At 39.4% G+C, this 19,447-nt stretch overlaps 1 protein-coding gene across 1 annotated transcript in view; it reads left to right on the forward strand.

Moving 5' to 3' along the window:
- Positions 1–18,123, forward strand: part of MGAT5 (alpha-1,6-mannosylglycoprotein 6-beta-N-acetylglucosaminyltransferase) — a 76,344-nt gene extending 58,221 nt beyond the window's left edge. Inside the window, exons 11-16 of the mRNA XM_009984222.2 lie at positions 1,266–1,415; positions 9,193–9,339; positions 13,199–13,315; positions 14,149–14,223; positions 15,762–15,919; positions 17,632–18,123. Coding sequence (XP_009982524.1) covers positions 1,266–1,415; positions 9,193–9,339; positions 13,199–13,315; positions 14,149–14,223; positions 15,762–15,919; positions 17,632–17,830 — 846 coding nt within the window. The 3' untranslated portion in view covers positions 17,831–18,123. The remainder of the gene's footprint in view (positions 1–1,265; positions 1,416–9,192; positions 9,340–13,198; positions 13,316–14,148; positions 14,224–15,761; positions 15,920–17,631) is intronic.
- Positions 18,124–19,447: the final 1,324 nt, after the last annotated feature.

Genomic DNA, 19,447 nt, shown 5'->3' on the forward strand with positions numbered 1-19,447 from the left:
CAAACAAGAAAGCACGTTTGTCTCCATTTGTTGGCCGTTTATGTAACACCTAGCCCAGGACGTTGTCTGGTTGGTGCAAGCTTGGCATGGCTACCAGAACATGGCAGTTTGGTAATGGGGCAGGCAATCTACTTCGTCACAAACAGTATCACCAGTAGAGCAAGCTAAAGCTAGAAGCCAATTGTTATGTGACATTAAATACCCTGTGTATTCAAACGGATACCAACAGTGAGTTTAGCAAGGGAGTTTGAAGAAGTGATAGCATTTATTCACTTAGGTTTGATACCTTACTGCTCCTCCAAGATTAGAAAAGACAGGATTTTCACCAGTCTACTTGCCCTTTGAATGAACTTCAATAAAATTCTTGACCAGCTTTCACACAGGCCTGTGGAGGAACAGTGTACAGAATTTACATGACAAAAATAGTGAGTGAAAGTAGAATTCTTAAAAACTGTCTTGCTGCCAAGAAGTACAGACACTTGTTGCCTGATTTTAGAGCTATTTGCTAAGACTATGTGCAAATATTGAAGGAAAGTCTCACTGATCCGTGCTGCGTACTGGCTGTAAATACAGTCTACAGCTAATTGCTTTTGGAATGCTAGTAGCCTTTAAAACTCAAAAAACAGATAGCATTGAAAATTAAAGTATTTCTTGTTTGCAAACTAGGATGGTGTACTATTTTTATTTTTTTTAATGTGACACTAAAGCCATTACTCTTCTCTGAGTCTTTTCCAAAATGCCTTTAAAACTCACGTAAGTGGAATCTTTATAGGCCTCTCATGGGACTCAGATACTAGATATATAGATAACGATGTGTATTCAGTTGGCAAAAGTGCATCTTACTAAGGTGAGCATCATCCTTTTATTCACAAAGACAGTAAGCTATAACTAATTATTTTGCATCTGTGACAAAAACTGAGCAAAAATTTGATATTTCAAAATGGGGTTTTCATATTTTTAGGCAAAGTATTGTTTGAGATTACAGCTATCTGGTGGTGACTTGTGTTTTGTACAATTCAGAATTCATAGGACCTCGGTATTGCTTTATTTATACCTATACTATGAATAAAAAAGCTGCAATTTTCAAATCTAGTAGAAAACAAAGCTAGTAACATAAAGAAAGATCAAATATTATAGAAGTCATATAAGAATGAATTAACATCTTCTCTTTTTGGCTTTTGTGGTACAGGAGATAAAAAAACAGCTCTGAACACTGCTGCTTGAAACGTGTAAAGACTGAAAATATTTTATTGTTGCTATTACAGGATAAGAAGGCTTATCTGGACATCATCCACACCTATATGGAAGTCCATGGAACTGTTCACGGGACAAGCACTATTTATATTCCCGGCTACGTAAAAAACCACGGTATACTCAGCGGGCGGGATTTGCAGTTTCTACTGAGAGAAACCAAAGTAAGTTTGTCAAGAGGGAGTAGTGGCAAAAGTAGCTACAGGTAGTATCTGAAGTGCATGGCATTTCACCTCCTATGAATGAGCTCCTAATTTAAAAGCATTGGAAAAATAAATGATCAAATGCAAAGGAACTTAAGATGTCTCCTGTGTGCTAAGGATACATTTTTCATCGTGTCCGTGTTTTGTGGATTGAGAGCTATTATTAGAAAATTAGGATGACAATCTACAGTCACAGACACATTTAATTACCAGCTTGAGAAACATTCATTCTGTTAAATGTAATGTTCAGCTCAAGGACATTATCAGCTGAGAACGTGCTTTGTTTTATATCGCTGATATGAAAGTTAGGTAATATCCGAAAGCTGTACCATAGGCACGCATGCTCTGCCCTACCAATGACTTTAACCTAAAGCCACCCTGCTCTCCGGGGGAGAAAAGAAGAAAGGCAAGCACTTCATTCACCATTCAGTTCCTTCCTCTGCTTCAGTTGTGCAGAGAGAGCGAGCAAAAGAGTGTGCTTTTTGTGATGTGCTTTGTCTGGGTCCATAGTCGAGGGAACTCAAGATAAGGGACAGTATATACATTGAAATAAAACTTTTGTTCTCATAGTTAGAATGCTTTGTAGGGTTTTCTGTGCCATTCCCATAACCTTTGTGGCACTTTACGGCATTAAAACACTTTAGTAGATTACATTTAAATAGGATGTTTAACTTTCAGTTGGTGAAATAAGTGGTTTGTGTGTTTTAAAATTAGCAAAACGTGTAGAACTGCACCACTTACTTCCCATTGTTGATAGTTTCTTGCTGTGCACTTTTACAGAAGAATCTATTAAAAAAGAAAAGAAAAGAGCAAGTACTTCCCAGTCTTCCCACACAACTGCAGAGATCTCCTTTTTGAAATATTTTGGAAAATGATGGTAATTTGACATCTCTGTGTGACAGCTGTTGGCAAATTATGACTTTTTAAAGGCAACCACGGTGTGTATGTACTTGATGCATACAGATACACATAATGTTGCAGATTAAAAGTCAACATTTACTTCCGTCATAGATAATACTGCGATTACACGGCGTTTGCGTGTGTGGAGTATGAAATCACTGTGTTAATCATAGTACTAACGTGGGAAGAATATTTGACATTGTAATAACCCCAATCACAAACAGTGACTTCTTTATGGAAAAAAAAAAAAAAAGTGTTCTGTTCACTGGAATAGTAAAAGAAGCTAATGGACTTCCTACTGAATTACTGAAGTCCTTGTCATTTACAACGTATAGTCCATAATAATGATGTTTGAGTAAATCTTCCTCTAATTCTTTATCAGCCATCTTACATGTATTACCCTAAAAGGCTTGATTTTCAGGATTAAGTAGATAGCTCATCTAGTTGTTGTTCATTATATTTACTGTCCTCTAAGATGTAATGTAAGGACCCCATCAATTTAGGTCAAATTCAAGTTGATACAGACACATTATGCAGGCCAGCACAGTGCAGTTATGTGGGTTTTGTGACACAGGAAGTAGCCAGACTAGTTTTTCACTTGATTTTTGACTAGTAATTACAGTATCAGATGGAAGATACTATCTTGTGATTGTAAAGTACTGCTGAGATCAGTAAGTTGCTTATTTTTCACAAACTGTATTTTTGTGAAATGCATGGATCTGCACTGTACTGATTTCAGAGTCCTACAAGCATTTTAGATTTTAATGATTTACTGTACTGTTGTTATGCATTGTTTGTTGTTTTTTTGTTTCTTCCTAGCATTGGGGAAAATCCTTTGAGAATTTGCTGCATTTCTTAGTAGATGGCACTGAGAAACACATCAATGTGTTTCAGAACTCAGTATCATGAAGCGAATGTTTTTATCACATTATCTTTCTGATACAATCTTTCTTAATAAACTATTTTTTTAAGTCTGCAAACACCGTTTTCATATGGCTTTTCTGAACTTTTGTTAGCAGCTTTGCAAATGACAAAAGCTGTTTTCCTTTTAAGGAAAATAATTTATTTATGATGCAGCCAGGCTAATAAAACTTTGACCTGATGATAAGCAGTTAAGAGTCCATCTGCTTCTCTTAATACTTGCTATTGTCAAGCAAATGGGAATGTATTTCTGATGTTGCAACAAAAAGAAATGAAATACGGCTTACTGCATCATGAATTTTGGTTATTTGTCCTGTCTAATACCTACTTGTTCAAATATATCTAGAAAAAGTAAAGCTGCAGCAACCTGAGACTGAAAGTGAAAACTGAGATTTACCATCTAATTTGTTTGGACTTTTTCAGTTGGAGGTGGATTTTTGGGTTGGTTTCCGTGTTGGTTTGCTGGGGCTTTTTTGCCAGCTAATGTTTAGTATCTCGTAGGTATACTGGCTGTTCTGCCTTAGCACATGGTTGTCCCTCAGTGTTGATCAACAGACATACTTGCTCTCAGTTGTCTTGTTTCCTGTGAATTCATAGTTGCAAATGTTGATATCTTTTAAGAGACAATACTTTAACATAGCTTAAAACACCATTCACCCCTCTCTACTGGCTACCTGCTGCGTGTGTGGGTCAGTTGTGTTTATATCAAATGGATCATGGATTGAATAAAAATAAGTGCAGGTTTTCCACAAAAATCCAGCTGACTTGAATAGGAGCCTTGTGCCCTGAGGAGCCCCATAGATGTGTACGCATGCATCCAGTGGTGTTCAAGGGCAATTTTTAATCATAATCACTTTAATCACTAGGAAACGTGACCAGGGTCCCATAATGAATTTAGTTATGGGGTTTTGTCACTAGACAGTGTGCTCAAAGTGTGTGAATAATCGGAGCCGTAACTCAGGGATGGTAACATCTGTGGGTACAATGCCCACGTGAACTATCCAGGCCTGCTGCTTGCTGTCACCAAGCAACAAACTTTGTCTTTAAGCTTCCAGAAACTTTCAGATTTTTCTTTTTCTGAGCATATATTTTTCAGACCCAAAGGCAAGAATTGTCTTTCATTGCTTGTGATTTCAACATTGTGTTAGCAAGTTTTTGTTAGGTCAGCTGACAAATGATCTAGTTTTTAGAAAGTCAGAGCTAAATAATAATTTAACAAATGACACAGTTCAGTGTACTCAGAAGCGTCAGATTATGTTGCACTTCTTCATTTTGTCCTTAGACAGCAAAATACTGATAGGTGATGGCTCAGTCATGATTCTAGAGCATTTTGTATTCCCAAAATGTATTTGGTCTCTCTGCAGTAGTTGGTATAGGACACAGTTATTCTCAGAAGCATGCAGCTGTCACTTCATTCTAGTGTGTGTTATAAAGCAACGCATTTCAGAATAAGTGCATTTTCCAAGCAGGAGAGGACTGTTTGAGATTCATCATGGCTAGTTCAGCTGTGTAGTGCATGACGAAAACGAGACATGTCAACAGTTCCTAATGAGAAGATGTAAAGCCTTTCATCACGTCAGAGGAAAATAGGGTAGGCGAGCTGGCAACCTTCCTGCCAACTTAGGTGGCTTCTTGCCAAGTGGGCAGCTGGAGGAGTTGGACCAGACTCTCTTGGAAGAACCAGTACTGAATTCTTGAGAAATATTCCACCTTTCGAGAAAGTTTCAGATGCAACTTCTTACTTGGAGTCATTGTGAATTTTTGAGGGAGCCCAAATTCTTTTACAAGAGTTTACAATCTCTGAATGATGATTAATAAAAGCAGAAGCAACACCTTGTTTAGACAGTTTGGGAGAAATCCTGTTGCAATGTTGGATAAGCAGGAATAGGAAAGCAACCCCCTTTTTTTTTGTGCATTGCCTTTTATGAAATAATGTATTTTTTACTTCCACAACCTTCACAAAATCAGCTGAAAGGACATTTAACTAGTGATTCTATTCTAAAGTTGTTTCAATCACAAAAGGATTGACTTTTCTACAAAGTATTTTATATTCATGAGAAAAATATATCAAGATAGTTAACAACACCTTTGCTGCACTTCTCTTTCTCTACTTCGGAAGAGAATATATAAGTTCAGTGAGGAGGCATACAAAAATGGTGATAAACCTGCCAACTCCATAGAATGAGTTAGATAAAGTGCAATAACATTAGAAAGGAGAGAGGAGAAGATAAATACTCCTGTTTATGGAACTATGTCATTTAGTCTCTGGAATATGAAATTTTTCTCTTAAATATTCAGGTAGTCAGAAGTACAGTCAGTGAAGTAAAATATTCACTCCTTATTTTATACTTCTGGCTATAATTTAAAAAGACTGTTTGTTCACATACTCATTTTAATAATAGTCTGATCTGGTGCCATAAACTCCACAAATACAGGGCTTACTGTTGACTGAAAGTCAGTAGTTTTCAAAAAACTAAACCGAAACCTCACTTTTTTCATGGGAGTGGTTGTGAAGCACTTTTCACGTCAGAGAAGTTTCCACTTAGCTACTACACTGTGAAAGGACTGCCTACATTATAATCAGAAAGGAATGGTGTCTTGGCTGGTCTGATGCTGGGTGGCCAACTCAAAAGCCTGAAATTCCAAACCAGGGGTTCAGTTCACTACAAAGGCAGAAAAGGTTCCTGAGGAGCCTTTCTTACGAAACCCAAAGTATTTCTGCTTAAGGGTTTCAACACCTCCGGTACTCAAGTTGCACAAGTGAGACTGCAGATATGAATCCCCTTTTTTGATTCATGCCAACCTACAGGCACAGACTCTCCTGGGTGGCAGACCTTGCAAACAAGGAAATGGTTCTAAAGAGAAAAACCACACCGCCGTTACCGTGATCGTTTTACATCTGTATTTATTTGCTGTTATCTCCTTTAGATATACTTTTACACTGTAAACTTCTCCTGGCAATCATCTCATCAGATGGGGCGTTGGCATACAGAGCCTACTGTGGCCTGTACTGATTTATAGCACTGTATGAAAAATAATGGTTCTGGCTTTCAGAAATATTTGAAAGGTGAGAAAAATGCCCACGTATAGAAACTGAGATGGTTTCAAGTACTTATCAACCAGTAAAGCACGAAGAAATTCTACTCTGCATAGCAATTCTGCTGCAGCTAACAAAGCAAGATCAGGGCTAACATTGTTGAGCCATGTCTACCCACAGTTACATTACCAACATTCTCAAATTTGGAGTTTTGCGTTATAGATTTTCAGCCATAGGGTGAAGGTGCCTCTCGGTGGTGGGCTCTGTTACCAGACAGAGTGTCCAGTAAGAGAGCACCCTCAAAGCCATAGTCAGCACCTGATGTGGTGGAGGCAACGTTGTACATTTGTGTCACAAAATAGTGTTCTAAATCTCTACTGGTTTTGTGGGAGTGTGCCTTGTCTTCCACACAGCCTCAGCTGTACCGAGGATTGGGTGCTTACTTCACTGGTACATGAAAATTGTTGTCTGTTATTTCGACTTCTTTTTTTCCCCTCCCTTTTCCATTAGTGACTTGCAGCATTTGTTACATACTTTTAGGAAGTACGTTGACAGATTGTTTTAGCCTTTCAGGAAATAACAAGCTGCATGTCATTGAAAGGATTAGCAAATTAGAGCATCATGAGAATGAGTTACAGAAATGACCTGTGTTCACTGATGCTTGCTTTTTGAATCATGATGAATGTGACTTTCTGGAGGCAATTAAGATATTCCTCAGTTTTACTCTTTATCCCATACAAAAAATACCGGCTCCCTAACCAAGGAACGTTAATAAAGGGCAATTTTCAGGAGCAGGGTCTAAATTCAGTTTGGGGATTTTGGCTGGCCTGATGATGGTGCGATGGAGAGTGACAGAAGATTTTGGAGGGTTGAAGGAAGGAGCTGGGGGGGCTGCGGGCAGCTGTGAACCAAGCTGCAACCTCAGGCCAACAGGCAGCACACAACACATGCGCTGTTCTAGCAATCAGATACATCCTTCTTTCTTTCTTCAAAGATACGGTGCTGCTTAGAGGTAAGGTTGGAAAATGGATGCGGAACAGGTGGTAAGCTATTTATTATAGATTAAGTGTTGACAGTGCGCTCTGTGCTGTCAAAACATAAAACCATGTTTCTTTCCCCACGGAGCTTCCTCCCAAATAAGCGGACCAGTCAGACACAGAACTGTTCAGCAGTGCACAGCAGCAGTTTATTAAAAAAACTGAAAAATGAAGCAAACAAACCAGCATTCTCTACATAACAGACAAACACAAGATCATAGGAGAATTGATACTTCAGATGGCTTTAATTGCTGGTTCTCAGCTGGTTTTCTGCCTGAACTAAGGAGTAGTTTAAATAAATAACATTATGTGTGCAGATTGCATTAAATGGTTTCATGTCCGTAATTCATTCTTTTCAAGAGATTAATTTTCTTTAAATTAAGCCTCTTTTGAGATGAAATTTAGTACTTATTTTTTCTGACTGAAAGATACTGTATCTTATGCCATATATTAACCACAAATTTAGTTAATCTAGCTTTAGTGGAGATAGTCTTCCAAATCTCGTTTTTTATCAGCCACTGGAGAGCTTCCTGTAGGATTTAAATCTGCGAGATAGCTGAGAAACTTTTTGCAAGTAGATGACTTTTTTAACCTGAAAATTGAAAACTGAAATAACAATAGTCAGCTCCATGCAGGGCAAACTGTATGTCCTCAACTTACGCTGAGAAGTTTTAACTTTCTTTTTAGAATGAGCCAACTCAGAATTTATACTGGTTTTGCCATGGGTCAGAGGATCAATGCTGCAGTGCCTGTGCACGGCAATACTGACCACAGCTTCACGCATCAATGCTAAGATCAACTCCTAGAAAGGGCCTTCAATTTCGAATATTCTGTTACTAGAGTTCACTTCCATGTTGCAGAAAATTTAATGCAGAATAGTACAATTTGACCTCTTTGAATACTTAGGTCCTGAACATGTGATCCTAGTTGTTACTAAGATTGCTTGTTATTTTATTGAAAAAAGCAGTAGATATCTATATATACACACACACACACTCTAAGTCGTTCAGCAGTGCTGAGAAATTTCTGTTACAAATCAGAGCTTGCAATTCTCCCATTGTACATACAAAATCAAATGAAGATGAAGAATCCTATATTTAATTCAGAGTTTTTAATTATGGTGGGCAAGGAAAGGGGTCAAGATCCAAACAAAAGCCAGACGCCTCTGGGAAAATACTAAATTTCTTTACATTGGAGAAAAGCACTGCCTTTTCTAGAGCCCCTGTAATCTCGGCTGATGTGAGAATAGCTCTGTGATGCATTTTTCCTCCTTCAATTTACCTTGGAGGCGTTGAACCCTCCTAATCCTGTGCAGGCTCTTGCTGCCCAGGTACAGTGTCTTCAGCTGATGTTTGCTGCCATCTACTGTTTTAATTAGAAGACTTAATCGGTTTGGCAGGAGCGTGTTCGAATGGGCAAAACCAGCGGGTTAGCTGATGTGGGAGAGAGGGGGCAACAGTAGTGCAGCTGTTCTGTGAGGCTGCTGCAGTAAAACCTGTACCTGCAAGAGAGCCCCAGCAGTTTCATTTCAACACCAACCAAAACACCAAATAACTTATTTTTCCAAAAAAAAACCCTGAAAGAGTCTGTTGTTGCCTCGACTCCAAGAAAAACCACTTCGGCTCATTACAGAAGATTATTGTCAAATGTGTTTTACAGGACATTCCGTTACTGCTTGGGTAGGAGGGAGTGAGCGGCTGAATTTCTCCCGTTTTCTTCTTAATGTTACATTTTTTCAGGCTGGTACATTTAGAATGCGTTATTGTTTATTTTAAGTTAGCTCCTAGTTTTCAGTTTTTGTAAAGAACAAAAATTAAGATAGTCTTTGTTTTCTATTTTTCAGCTGTTCGTTGGTCTCGGATTTCCATATGAAGGGCCGGCTCCTTTAGAGGCTATTGCTAATGGATGTGCTTTTCTAAATTTAAGATTTAACCCACCGAAAAGTAGCAAAAACACAGAATTTTTCAAAGGCAAACCTACTCTCCGAGAGGTAAACTTTATTAATCCTGGTAGTTTCTTTACGGAAAATGATTGCGGATTTCTTTTTAGTAACACAATATAGGAAAAATGGCAGAAATGTTCACAGTTTGTGAGGACTAACATTGCAAAATGTGTGCAAGTGTCATTTTCTTTAGCCATTGATGGGATTATCAGCCTTTATTTTTCTAGGATAATCAAAATTTTTCATTAACGTACTGCTGAGCTTTACTTCTAGATTTGTCTATATGTACATTCTGCTAGCTCGTATTGATAGATCATAACTGAAGTTTCACTTGAAAACCTGGTGTTCTGCCCAGGAAAAGGTCGTGTCATCTGATACATGATGTGTCATTTGAAAGTGGTTTTATGTTGTTGAAGAAACAAACATTACTGTGTACTGTGCAGGAAGTAAATAGGTGTTTAAGTAAATTACAAAAATGTCATTTGTGGGTTGTTGTGTGTCTTTTGGGTTTGTTTGGTTTTTTTCCCCAGAAAAGACCTGCTCAAGGCACTGTTGAGCTGAGATATTAATGGTCACAGCCCACCATGTTTGTGTTTAAACACTGAAGACGTTTGGAGAACCGACTGTTTAAGAGAACACGGAAACCAAACCTCAAGCTTTTAAATCAGCCAGTGTGTTTAGACTCTAGTAAGAGAAAAAGGAGGCTGAGTAAACTAGCCCCTCATCCTGGCACTGACTTTGGAATATTTTTCTTCTTCGGTGTAGGTAGAATTCAGCTTATGCCACTTGCAAGCATTTAACAGTCATGTAGCTGTTTCTGACATTAGTGCTTTTACCTGTGACCATGACTTGATCATAGGTGTATCTACGTGGGTTTTTTACATGCTTATCTGAAGGAAAATCTCTCTGGTCACACTTAGGTGACGATGACTGTGCACAGCCGTATTTTCCAATTCAAGTTACACTTGGGCTATATAAATTGCATACTGAGCAGAACCAGCTAGTTGATAAGCAAGAGGTTCCTGTTTTAAACCAGGAACATAAATTCCTTATGATTTTATGATCCAGAACTGTAATTGCCTTTCAGCTTGTTATACATTCAGCCTGTACAGGACACGAGTTCAACCTCGCCCCTTCTCACAGATTGCATTGCTAACAAAGGAGATGGCAATGAGGGAAAAAACATCTGTTTAAACTTTCTCCTTGGGCTTGGCACCTTTCAGAGCTTTTCTTCTGTGGGTCACTCGGCTGTTTGTCTCGTTCCCAGGTGTTCTGTGCCCAGGCACTGTAACTGGTCAGGCTCAGTAAATAATCTGGATCCACATAACTCTTAGGAATTTTAGTTCTTGGAATGCCGTGCCAAAGCCCACTGGCATGTGTCAGGACTAACAGAAATGCTGTGCACCTGACTTGCACAGAAAAATGAACATTCATCACGAATATTGCTGAGTTCACATGCTCTGCTGACCTATCCTAAGAGTAACCTTTTCTTTAACTGGTTTTCACAACTGCATTTAGATCCGATTGCCAGTAATCCATGTGCTGGTTCTTTGGGATTAAGAAAGTCCTTAAATCCTTCTCTCAGTCTTTTCAAGTGTTAAAGGAGAACAAAAAAGGCTTGTGTAGTTCTGTAAATTGGTTATCCGTAGATAAATAAAGTCTGTGTTTAGTACTTGTGTAAAGTGACCATTGCAAGTCATTATTTCTGTCTTGTTCTAGGTAGAATTTATTGGGGGCGGGGAGGACTTAACTGTTTCCTCTTTGCCCCCAAGATGGGGTCCTGCAGTGAAGACTCTGTACAAAAACTGGAAAAGACAATTTTAATTTTAGATCAGCAGTTGTTTTGTCTTGGGACATGATTTTGCTGGTGGAAAAAGAGCCAGGAAAAAAAAAAATAAAATCACAAACAAGCATCTTATTTTGTACCAGTATTTGTACCAATATTTCTTCTCCATTCCTTGCCCTCCTCTAAAGAAAGAAAACATTTTATGCTAAATTTAGTTGAAATGTGTACTTGGTGGGTGCGATTTCCTTTATTTTCTGCTTTTAGGAAGGAGAAAAAAAAGACCTGAAATTAGAAATTAATTCCAAATCTATTTATAAGAACTCTTATAGATTTTAGACAGAAGGAGTATCTCCTGAATATCCAAAGCAAAGCCTCAGCTAATTAAAGCATTTCAGTATTAGGAAATAGCCCTAATATTTTTTGAGAGTATAGATGTAGAATAACTGGTGCAATAAAAATATATTGCTAGTTACTCCTAATAATTAAAAGTTATTAGTCTGAGTTTAGTTGTTTGTCTTCCAGATCAGATCTGGCTTTAATGTTGCCATCTCTCTGTCTGAGATGAGAGAGAAAGTGTGATCTAAGGCATAATTCCCAAACCTTTGTGGAATTTAAAACATTGTTTTATGTTCATATTTTTAAAGGTGCAATAGAAGGTTTTTTGTTGTTACTGAAAGCAATAGGAATGTAGCTTCTGCCATCTGAAGTCTAGACATAAGTGCCCTGGGAACTCAGTCTTGGTAACCAAATTTCAAAGTACATACAGTTTTAGTGGCAGTAGAAATACTATTGAAGGAAGGTTAGAATATGTCGGTCTTTGGGAAGCATTGGACTCTTTGGAGGAATTTAGAATACACTGATGGGAGCGCAGTGCAGTGGCCTGCAAGTGCATGTAGGCAGCTACGGAAAGTGTCTGTGCAGAAGTGTCCTGGGTCACTGGCCCGGCAGCTGCAGTCCTCCAGCCTCACCGCCACGCTGCCCTGCGACCGAAGGTGGGAGTCCGCGGAGTCCCCTGGAGCACTGGTCTCGGAGCACAGATTTATGCTAGCTGATCCCATAAGGCTGACTTCTCTTGTCCACAAACAAAATGTAATAGGCAAAAGTTTTTTCAAGTAGTTTCATGCGTTCGCTTGAGGAAGAAAGTACAGCGTATGCCCAGTGCAGGAGAAGGTTCTTTCCAACAGATAAGGTTTCCTGCTTCAGGTCTTTTGCGCTGACTAGATTTTGCTTTGTGTCCTGCATAAAGAGGCAGGTGTATAAAAATTGTCTATGAATACTCTATCCTGTAGGGTTTTTTTGTATTTCTTCTGATACCATTGTGAAACACTCTTCTCTTCTGCAGCTTTTACTTCCTCTCCATGTGTTCATTTGCATGTTTCTCTCACTCCTGTGCAACCAGTCACAAAAATTACTTTTAGTGCTGTCCTGCTAGTTCTGAAAGGAATCTCTAACATAACTTTTCTTAGTTATCTACTTAGGTCTTTATTGAACTTGTTTTCTGACAAAGTGGTGAGCAAAATACCAGTTAACACTCTTAATGAGGTCAAATCACTCTTGTACTGTCAGCAGTGAGAGTCAGAATCCATCTAAGTGATAGAAATGATTCTTTATTCACTGCTACTCACAGAAGCTTGGAAATGTTTGAAATTTGAAGGAGAAACAGAGTGAGGATGTTGTCTGAAGGTGAGACAGGGCGAGGATGACACCTCTTGAAGCCAGTCGTGCAGGTCTAACCGGGACGCGAGCAATTACGCGTTATGGAAACAGGGCTGCTCTGCGAGCGAGCTGTGGGGAAGCAGGGTCACGTTGTAAAAGGGATTGCAGTAAGCACCAGGTCTTCTGTGATGGAGGCCATTACGAGGATCAAAGCCACAAATGAGAGGTGCACAGATGTTACTTGTGATCTGCGTTATTATCTGATTTTCAGTTTTTCGACTAAATTCACTCTTTAAATTTAAATAGGGGAAATCTGAAAGATAACTCGGAAGGAATGACACTGACAGTGTCCAGCTGAATTCTTGCGTTATCCTAGTGCATTTCATCCAAAAAGCCTGGGAAGAGAGTCAGAGGGAAGGACAACTTGACACATTAATTTTCACCAGTATAATTTCTGCCTTTCAGTTGACATCTCAGCATCCCTATGCCGAAGTTTACATTGGGAAGCCCCATGTCTGGACTGTAGACATCAATGATCTTTCTGAAGTTGAGAAGGCTGTGAAATCAATTTTGAATCAAAAGGTGAGAAATGTATCCTCAATTTGTCATCAGTGCTTGAGGGGGTGTATTATGTACTACGTGTAGAGTGCTTCCTAATGTTGATCTAATTAAAGCAGAGTGCTGCATTTTGGATAGATATTGGGGAAAAAAAATTGTTGTTATATCTCTGTGGTATCTGATCATCATGTTTTAGTACTGGATATGTCAGATTTTTACCTGAAAAAAAATGAACATGTGCGAATTTGTACAGAAATGTGAATTTCCTGTGTAAATTATACAGCAATCTGTATTTTCTGTGCATTCAGTGAGGAAGTTTCCTTGTTGATTCTTAGAGTATTATAGGCTGCCCACGTACATGCTCAGCTCCTTTGACTGATTTTGTAGCCTTCACATAACTGCCACTGAAGTGCGTGTGCACTTACAGAGTGGAATTGTAATGAGAGTACTTCAAGGAAACAAAAAAAAAAGTTTGTAGTAATTTTCAAAGGTATCACTTTCCTTTTTGTCATAATGTTTTCTTTTTCATTTCAGTTCCAGAACTGAAACTTAGGTAAAACAGGAGCTCTGGAATCTCATAGGGTCTCAGACTGGCTTTCTATGTATTGCTTTGCAGTACACCCTGAGTCTCCCTAAAGATAATCACTGAGCAACTTTTATTGCCTTTACAAAGGAGCAAAAATCAGATTGAACTGCTGATAGTTTTGTGAAATTGGGATTTGTTAATGACTTTATTTGCATTTATTGTTGCTACTTAAGCTGTAAAGTAGTATTGGAATGCAAGCTGCTACCACAGTGCACCACACAGTACATTTAAACAAAAACCCCTCTAACCTTAACACACTCTGTTTTCCCAGATTGACCCTTATTTGCCCTATGAATTTACGTGTGAGGGAATGCTTCAGAGGATGAATGCATTTATTGAAAAACAGGTATGAACTTTTATTGTGGATGAATCTTTTACGTTGGAAAAGGAGGACCCTCTCCATTTTAAAGCTTCTCAGTGTTGTTACTGTTCAAGTAGAAATAGTAGCCCTTATCTGGGCAGTTGTTTGCTCAGGTGAAGTTCCCTTGATAGGTCCACGTGGATTTAAGAGATTGGCTTGTGTGGGGCTTGGGAGACATCTTCCAGATAACAGCACCAATGGGCTTTTTCACGTGTAAAGAAACTGACTAGAAATTAAGACAGAGGGCTGGCTACCAGAATATTCGTTCTGCTTCTGTTTGCCATTGGATTCTGATTCATCTGGAAGTGTCTGATTTACCATATGTTTTTGCAAACATGGATATACTTCTCTGAATTTCAGGAGCTACAGCAGTTTTTAAAATTATTATTTTAAAAAATTATTGATTGATTATTTTATTGATTGATTTAGAAAGAACCTTCCTTATTCTGATGTTATATCAAAGCAGAAAGACAAAGTAATTTTTCAGTGTATATGCGGCTTCTTTAGCTGTGTACACACAAAAAAAATCTTTGGATCATGAAGTATCACGTAAATATAGAGATACTTTTGTGGTAGAATTGCACTTAGGCTAAAACCTCTTCAAGTATTTAGTTTCAATCGATAAAGCTTTAAATGGTTTAGAAACCAGTTACTTAAAGGACTTTTGGTCTCCATGCATTATTGCCAGCTGAGAGCAGCGGGAGATATTGAGTTAGAGTAATAAACTACAAGAGATTTATATGGGATACTGATTTCTCGAAGCTGTATGTTTGCTTGGACTTCAGCCCAAGGCCAGATCTGTTGCAACGGCCAGCTCTGCCTTTCGTTCTGGCTGGTGCAGAAGAGAGAGAGGAATAGCCTGTATCTCTGTTATGCCAATTAACTTCCAGGATTTCTTTCAAAAGCACTGCACGTGCTGCTGTACCTGTGTTTCCGAAAGAGAACAGTATTTCAGACAGTAATAAAGAATGACAGCTTCAGATCAGGAGTGTAGTTAACATAACAGCCATTTCCAGTTTCCTGCCGATAAAGGCTTTATGCTTTTTGCTGCTGTATTGATGACATAGCCTGTAAAATATCTCTGCTTCTTTTGATTCTTCTACCTGAGTTAGCTATAATTGAGAGTTTTTGTCAATACAGGAGGAAGTGGAGCTCAGTGTAGGGAGAAAAAGAGACAATCTAGAGATAGCATCTGTGCTATCTGGGTTGGGTGTGAGGATGTAAAGAGACTAGCTAGAGTTGCTTATGATAAATTAAAAAAAGTAAAGGTAGGGAAGAAGCTTCTTTGGGAAGAACAATACTACCACGTTTCAAGTAGCAATCGAAGGTGGTAATTCCTTCATGCTAAAAAAAAAAAAAAAAGAAATATTTTTTTTAAATGTGCTTTAAGTTACTGATTTTGGTACAACCAAAGTGAGCTGCAAGATGGGTGTTTGGGTGGTAATAACCAGTTATTTTACTAATAGAGAAAATTACTGTCAGGGGCTGAATTCATTGTAATAAAATATGATCTGTCCCTGCAGGATTTCTGTCATGGGCAGGTGATGTGGCCTCCGTTAAGTGCCCTTCAAGTAAAAATTGCTGAACCTGGAAAATCCTGTAAACAAGTTTGTCAGGAAAGCCAGCTCATCTGTGAGCCTTCCTTCTTCCAGCATCTTAACAAGGACAAAGCTCTGCTTAGGTAAGTACTTAAAAGCACAAACATGTTATTTGGTCTCTTTATTGCATTGATTTTGCCACACGTTAAGTTTGGTGTACGAATTCTGTGAGAAGGGAAGATGAGAAGTTACTGTCCGTTTGGCTGCAGCAAGCTGTGAGGTCGGCTGTCAGTCCTTCGCAGCAGTGGAAGTTCCTGCTGTGTGGAGAGCTCCATTCCACGTAGGGTGTGTTTCTGCAGCGAGTCCAGCACCGAGGTGAAACCTTTACATCTCTTCCTTCCCGCTCCATCTCCTAGTGTAGTGCCCTTTGCTGTTGGATTGCTTGCACTGAGCAAAGATGCTTGTGTGGCAGGGATCGCAGGTGCCAGGACTGTAATTGTGTTTGGATGGACCCTTTGCAGCCCTGGCTGAGCAGGTGCACTATTCCACAGCTTTCGACGTGTCCCTCTGGGAGGCAGTGATCTTGCACGGCTGTTGGCGCTAATCCTACCTGTGCTGGGTCAGCGGGATCGGAAATGAAATGCGTCTTGTTGCAGGAAACAGAACTCTGTACCGTTGTGCGATTTCTGTCAGTTCTTCACGTGATTTTAAATACAGCACTTACAAAGTGGTGCTTTGCTGTTATTTATTGAGCTCCCTCTTCGGTCAGGATTAACGTCCATATTGAAACATCCATATTCAGTGGCAATTGGCATCACTGTTTCTGCAAACCTTTCATCAGTATTGTCCTGGGTAACGAACTATAAACCCTTGTACATTAGAGGTCTTAGTACCAATTTCTAAAGCTCACCGGCTATGCATCAAGGAAATGAATGTTGCTTTCAGGTGCTGTCTCTTTGGGAATACATCTGTGTTCCTTTCAGAATGAAAACAAAGCACTCAAAGCTGGGCTCCAACAAATGGCTGCTAGGGAATCTGCTTCCTAGGTTTTTTATCTCCACTTTTTGCTAAATTAAATCGTAGAAAGTTTTTATTTTTGTATTTTGTTTGAAAAGTTGTAATTTCCAGTGGAGTTCAGAAGCAGCTCATGTAAAAACTTTGTCAGGATTCTTTTCTTGCTGTCTAGACAAAATTAGAATTCTGTGGAAAAAAAAAAAAATGTTAAAACCTGAAAGCTACCAGTGTTTCCAGACTAAGTGAAAAACAAGGCTCTGCTGGAATTGCTATCCTTGTACTTAAGCTTTGTGGTCAGAAAATGGCAACTCGAATTTTCCTTTTTCCAGCCAGGCAGTGCTAGCTGGTGTCTTGGAGCAGCGGGTCCTGCTCTGCCCGGCTTCTGCAGGAACACGGCAGCATCGCCTCCTCCTCCCAGTTTGGCTCACCACACCGTGAGCTTCCCAGGGCTGCCTGGCACGGTGTGGCTTGCCAGGGCAGATCCCTGCTGAAATCAATGGGAACATCTCCGGATTTCAGATTCTTTGGTTTTGGCTTACTAGAAACCCGTAGTGTACTGAAGTATTATGCTTTGGGGAACAGTCAAAAGCATTTTTTTCCTTTTCACTTCTTTTATTAATCTTTAGGAAACAGAGTACAGCTGAGAAGGCTGCACTGCCCTCTGCAGAGAGAATCTGCGCAGGCAAAAAAATGAGTCGTGTTCAGGAAATCTGCAATTCTAAGTGTACTTGATTTCAGATATAATATAGCATTTGACTTTATTTTTAGCAAGGAAGGATGAAAACTGTACTGAACTCCTGTAAACTCCACTGTGATTTAGATCATGTGCTTTGCTTTTTAGGCATAACATTGAATGTCTCACCATGGAGTCTGCAAATGATATTCTGGTCCCCTCTTTTGATGGAAGAAGGAAGCACTGTGTTTTCCAAGGTGACCTCTTATTGTTCAGCTGTGCCGGATCCCACCCAACTCACAGAAGAATCTGCCCCTGCAGAGACTATATTAAGGGGCAGGTTGCGCTTTGTAAAGACTGCCTATAGCAGCAGCAGCGCTTCTTTTGGTTGAGGACAAGATGTAAGTAGTTTTGAGAGGAGCTACTTATTACTTCCTGCACTTTTGTCCAGGTTTTTCACTGCAGGCAGAGCTATCATTGCTGGGCAGAATTATCTACCAAGAGAGGAGGGATTCAGCATAAACAGCTAACTGATCTTTTTTTCCTATAAGAACATTTGCAGTGTAACTCTTCAGATTCCTTCATCTGTTTGCGAAGAGAAATGAATTTCATGTTCTACAGTGATTTGAAGGTGATTGCACAGAATAGTTTGTAGAAAATTCCCAGACCCATCAAACTTTTTTTTCTGTTGTTTGGGTGAAATGTTTTGTATTTTTTTAATGAGTTAGGACATCCCCCATCATGGTTAGCTAAAGGATCTCAACTTCATTCCAGTAGAAAATTGAAAAAAGTGTGCTTGAGAGAGGGGCTGCAGGGGAGGGAGGACTGACGTTTTATTCTGGGTGCGCTGGCGTGGGCACTGCTTTAGCTCGAATGGCTCTAAAGTGGTTTATTTCGCAAGAGTTCGGAATCACAGGATAGCTCTGAACCGTGTGATTGGGTTATCTCCGCCCAGTTCGTTTTTTTTGTTGGGGGGTTTGGTGGATTCTTTAAATCTTTGCATACAAGAAGACATTGCCTGCATCACAGCTGCTGCACTGGAGCAGTCCGAACAGAGTATCGCGAATGCGCAAACAGGCGGTCGCCAGCGCGCGGCACGTCGCCTCGGTGACCCGACAACCGGCCGGGGTTGTGGCGTTCTTCAGTGCGGAAAAGCTACAAAAACATACTGCCATTTTCAGAACGGACTTGTCACGGTTTACTGGTCCCATTTAGAGAGTAATCCTTGGAATTTGCCCATGCTTCTGTTGTAGTCTGTCTACTAGAAATACTGTGTGAAGCAAAAAGTATTCAGCATCCTTGGAGCAATATTATCGTTAGAGCCTCAGTTTGCTACGGCTTCCAGTAGTTAAAGTGTTGCTGAATGACATAGAAAGGTTAAACTAAGCTAACTCTAATCATTGTATGGTAGAAATGTAAAATGTCTTCATAACTAGCTAGGTTTTTAAAGAGAAAATGTTTTCTGAAGACCAAGAAAGAGGAGATGAACAACTGCTAAGAAAAATGTTGATAAATCTCATGGGTTCTTTGATTGTTTTTCTGTTTTGGGTGGGGTAGGGGTGGTGTGTGTTTGTTCTTTTGTTGGGCTTTTTTTTTAGCAGGCACACCAGCTAAAACTTTAGAAAAAAACAATTCAAGAGTTTGGAATTGAAATCAAACTTTATTTTTATTTTAGAGCAGCAGGTTGAATCTTCTAAACCGCCTTCTTTTTATAGAGGTAATTTTTGTTATTTTCAGCAGAAGGTGGCACGCTTGACAGCACCACTCGTAGTCAGGAAACGATTTGCTAAGTTTAGTGAGAAACAAATCTGCAGTACATTTTGAAAGCAGACATAGACTGCAGGTTTACAATGTGGACGTGCTCTGATCGAACTGGAACAAAACCCAACTCAACATGAAGGTTTGTTCATAAAGCTTAACAAACATTACAGGTAATAGCGAAAAGCATAGATATTTTGAATTTTCCTTTCTCAAATATATCTGC

The sequence above is a fragment of the Tauraco erythrolophus genome, chromosome 8 (genome assembly GCF_009769465.1).
Source record: "Tauraco erythrolophus isolate bTauEry1 chromosome 8, bTauEry1.pri, whole genome shotgun sequence".
Classification (NCBI taxonomy): Eukaryota; Metazoa; Chordata; class Aves; order Musophagiformes; family Musophagidae; genus Tauraco; species Tauraco erythrolophus.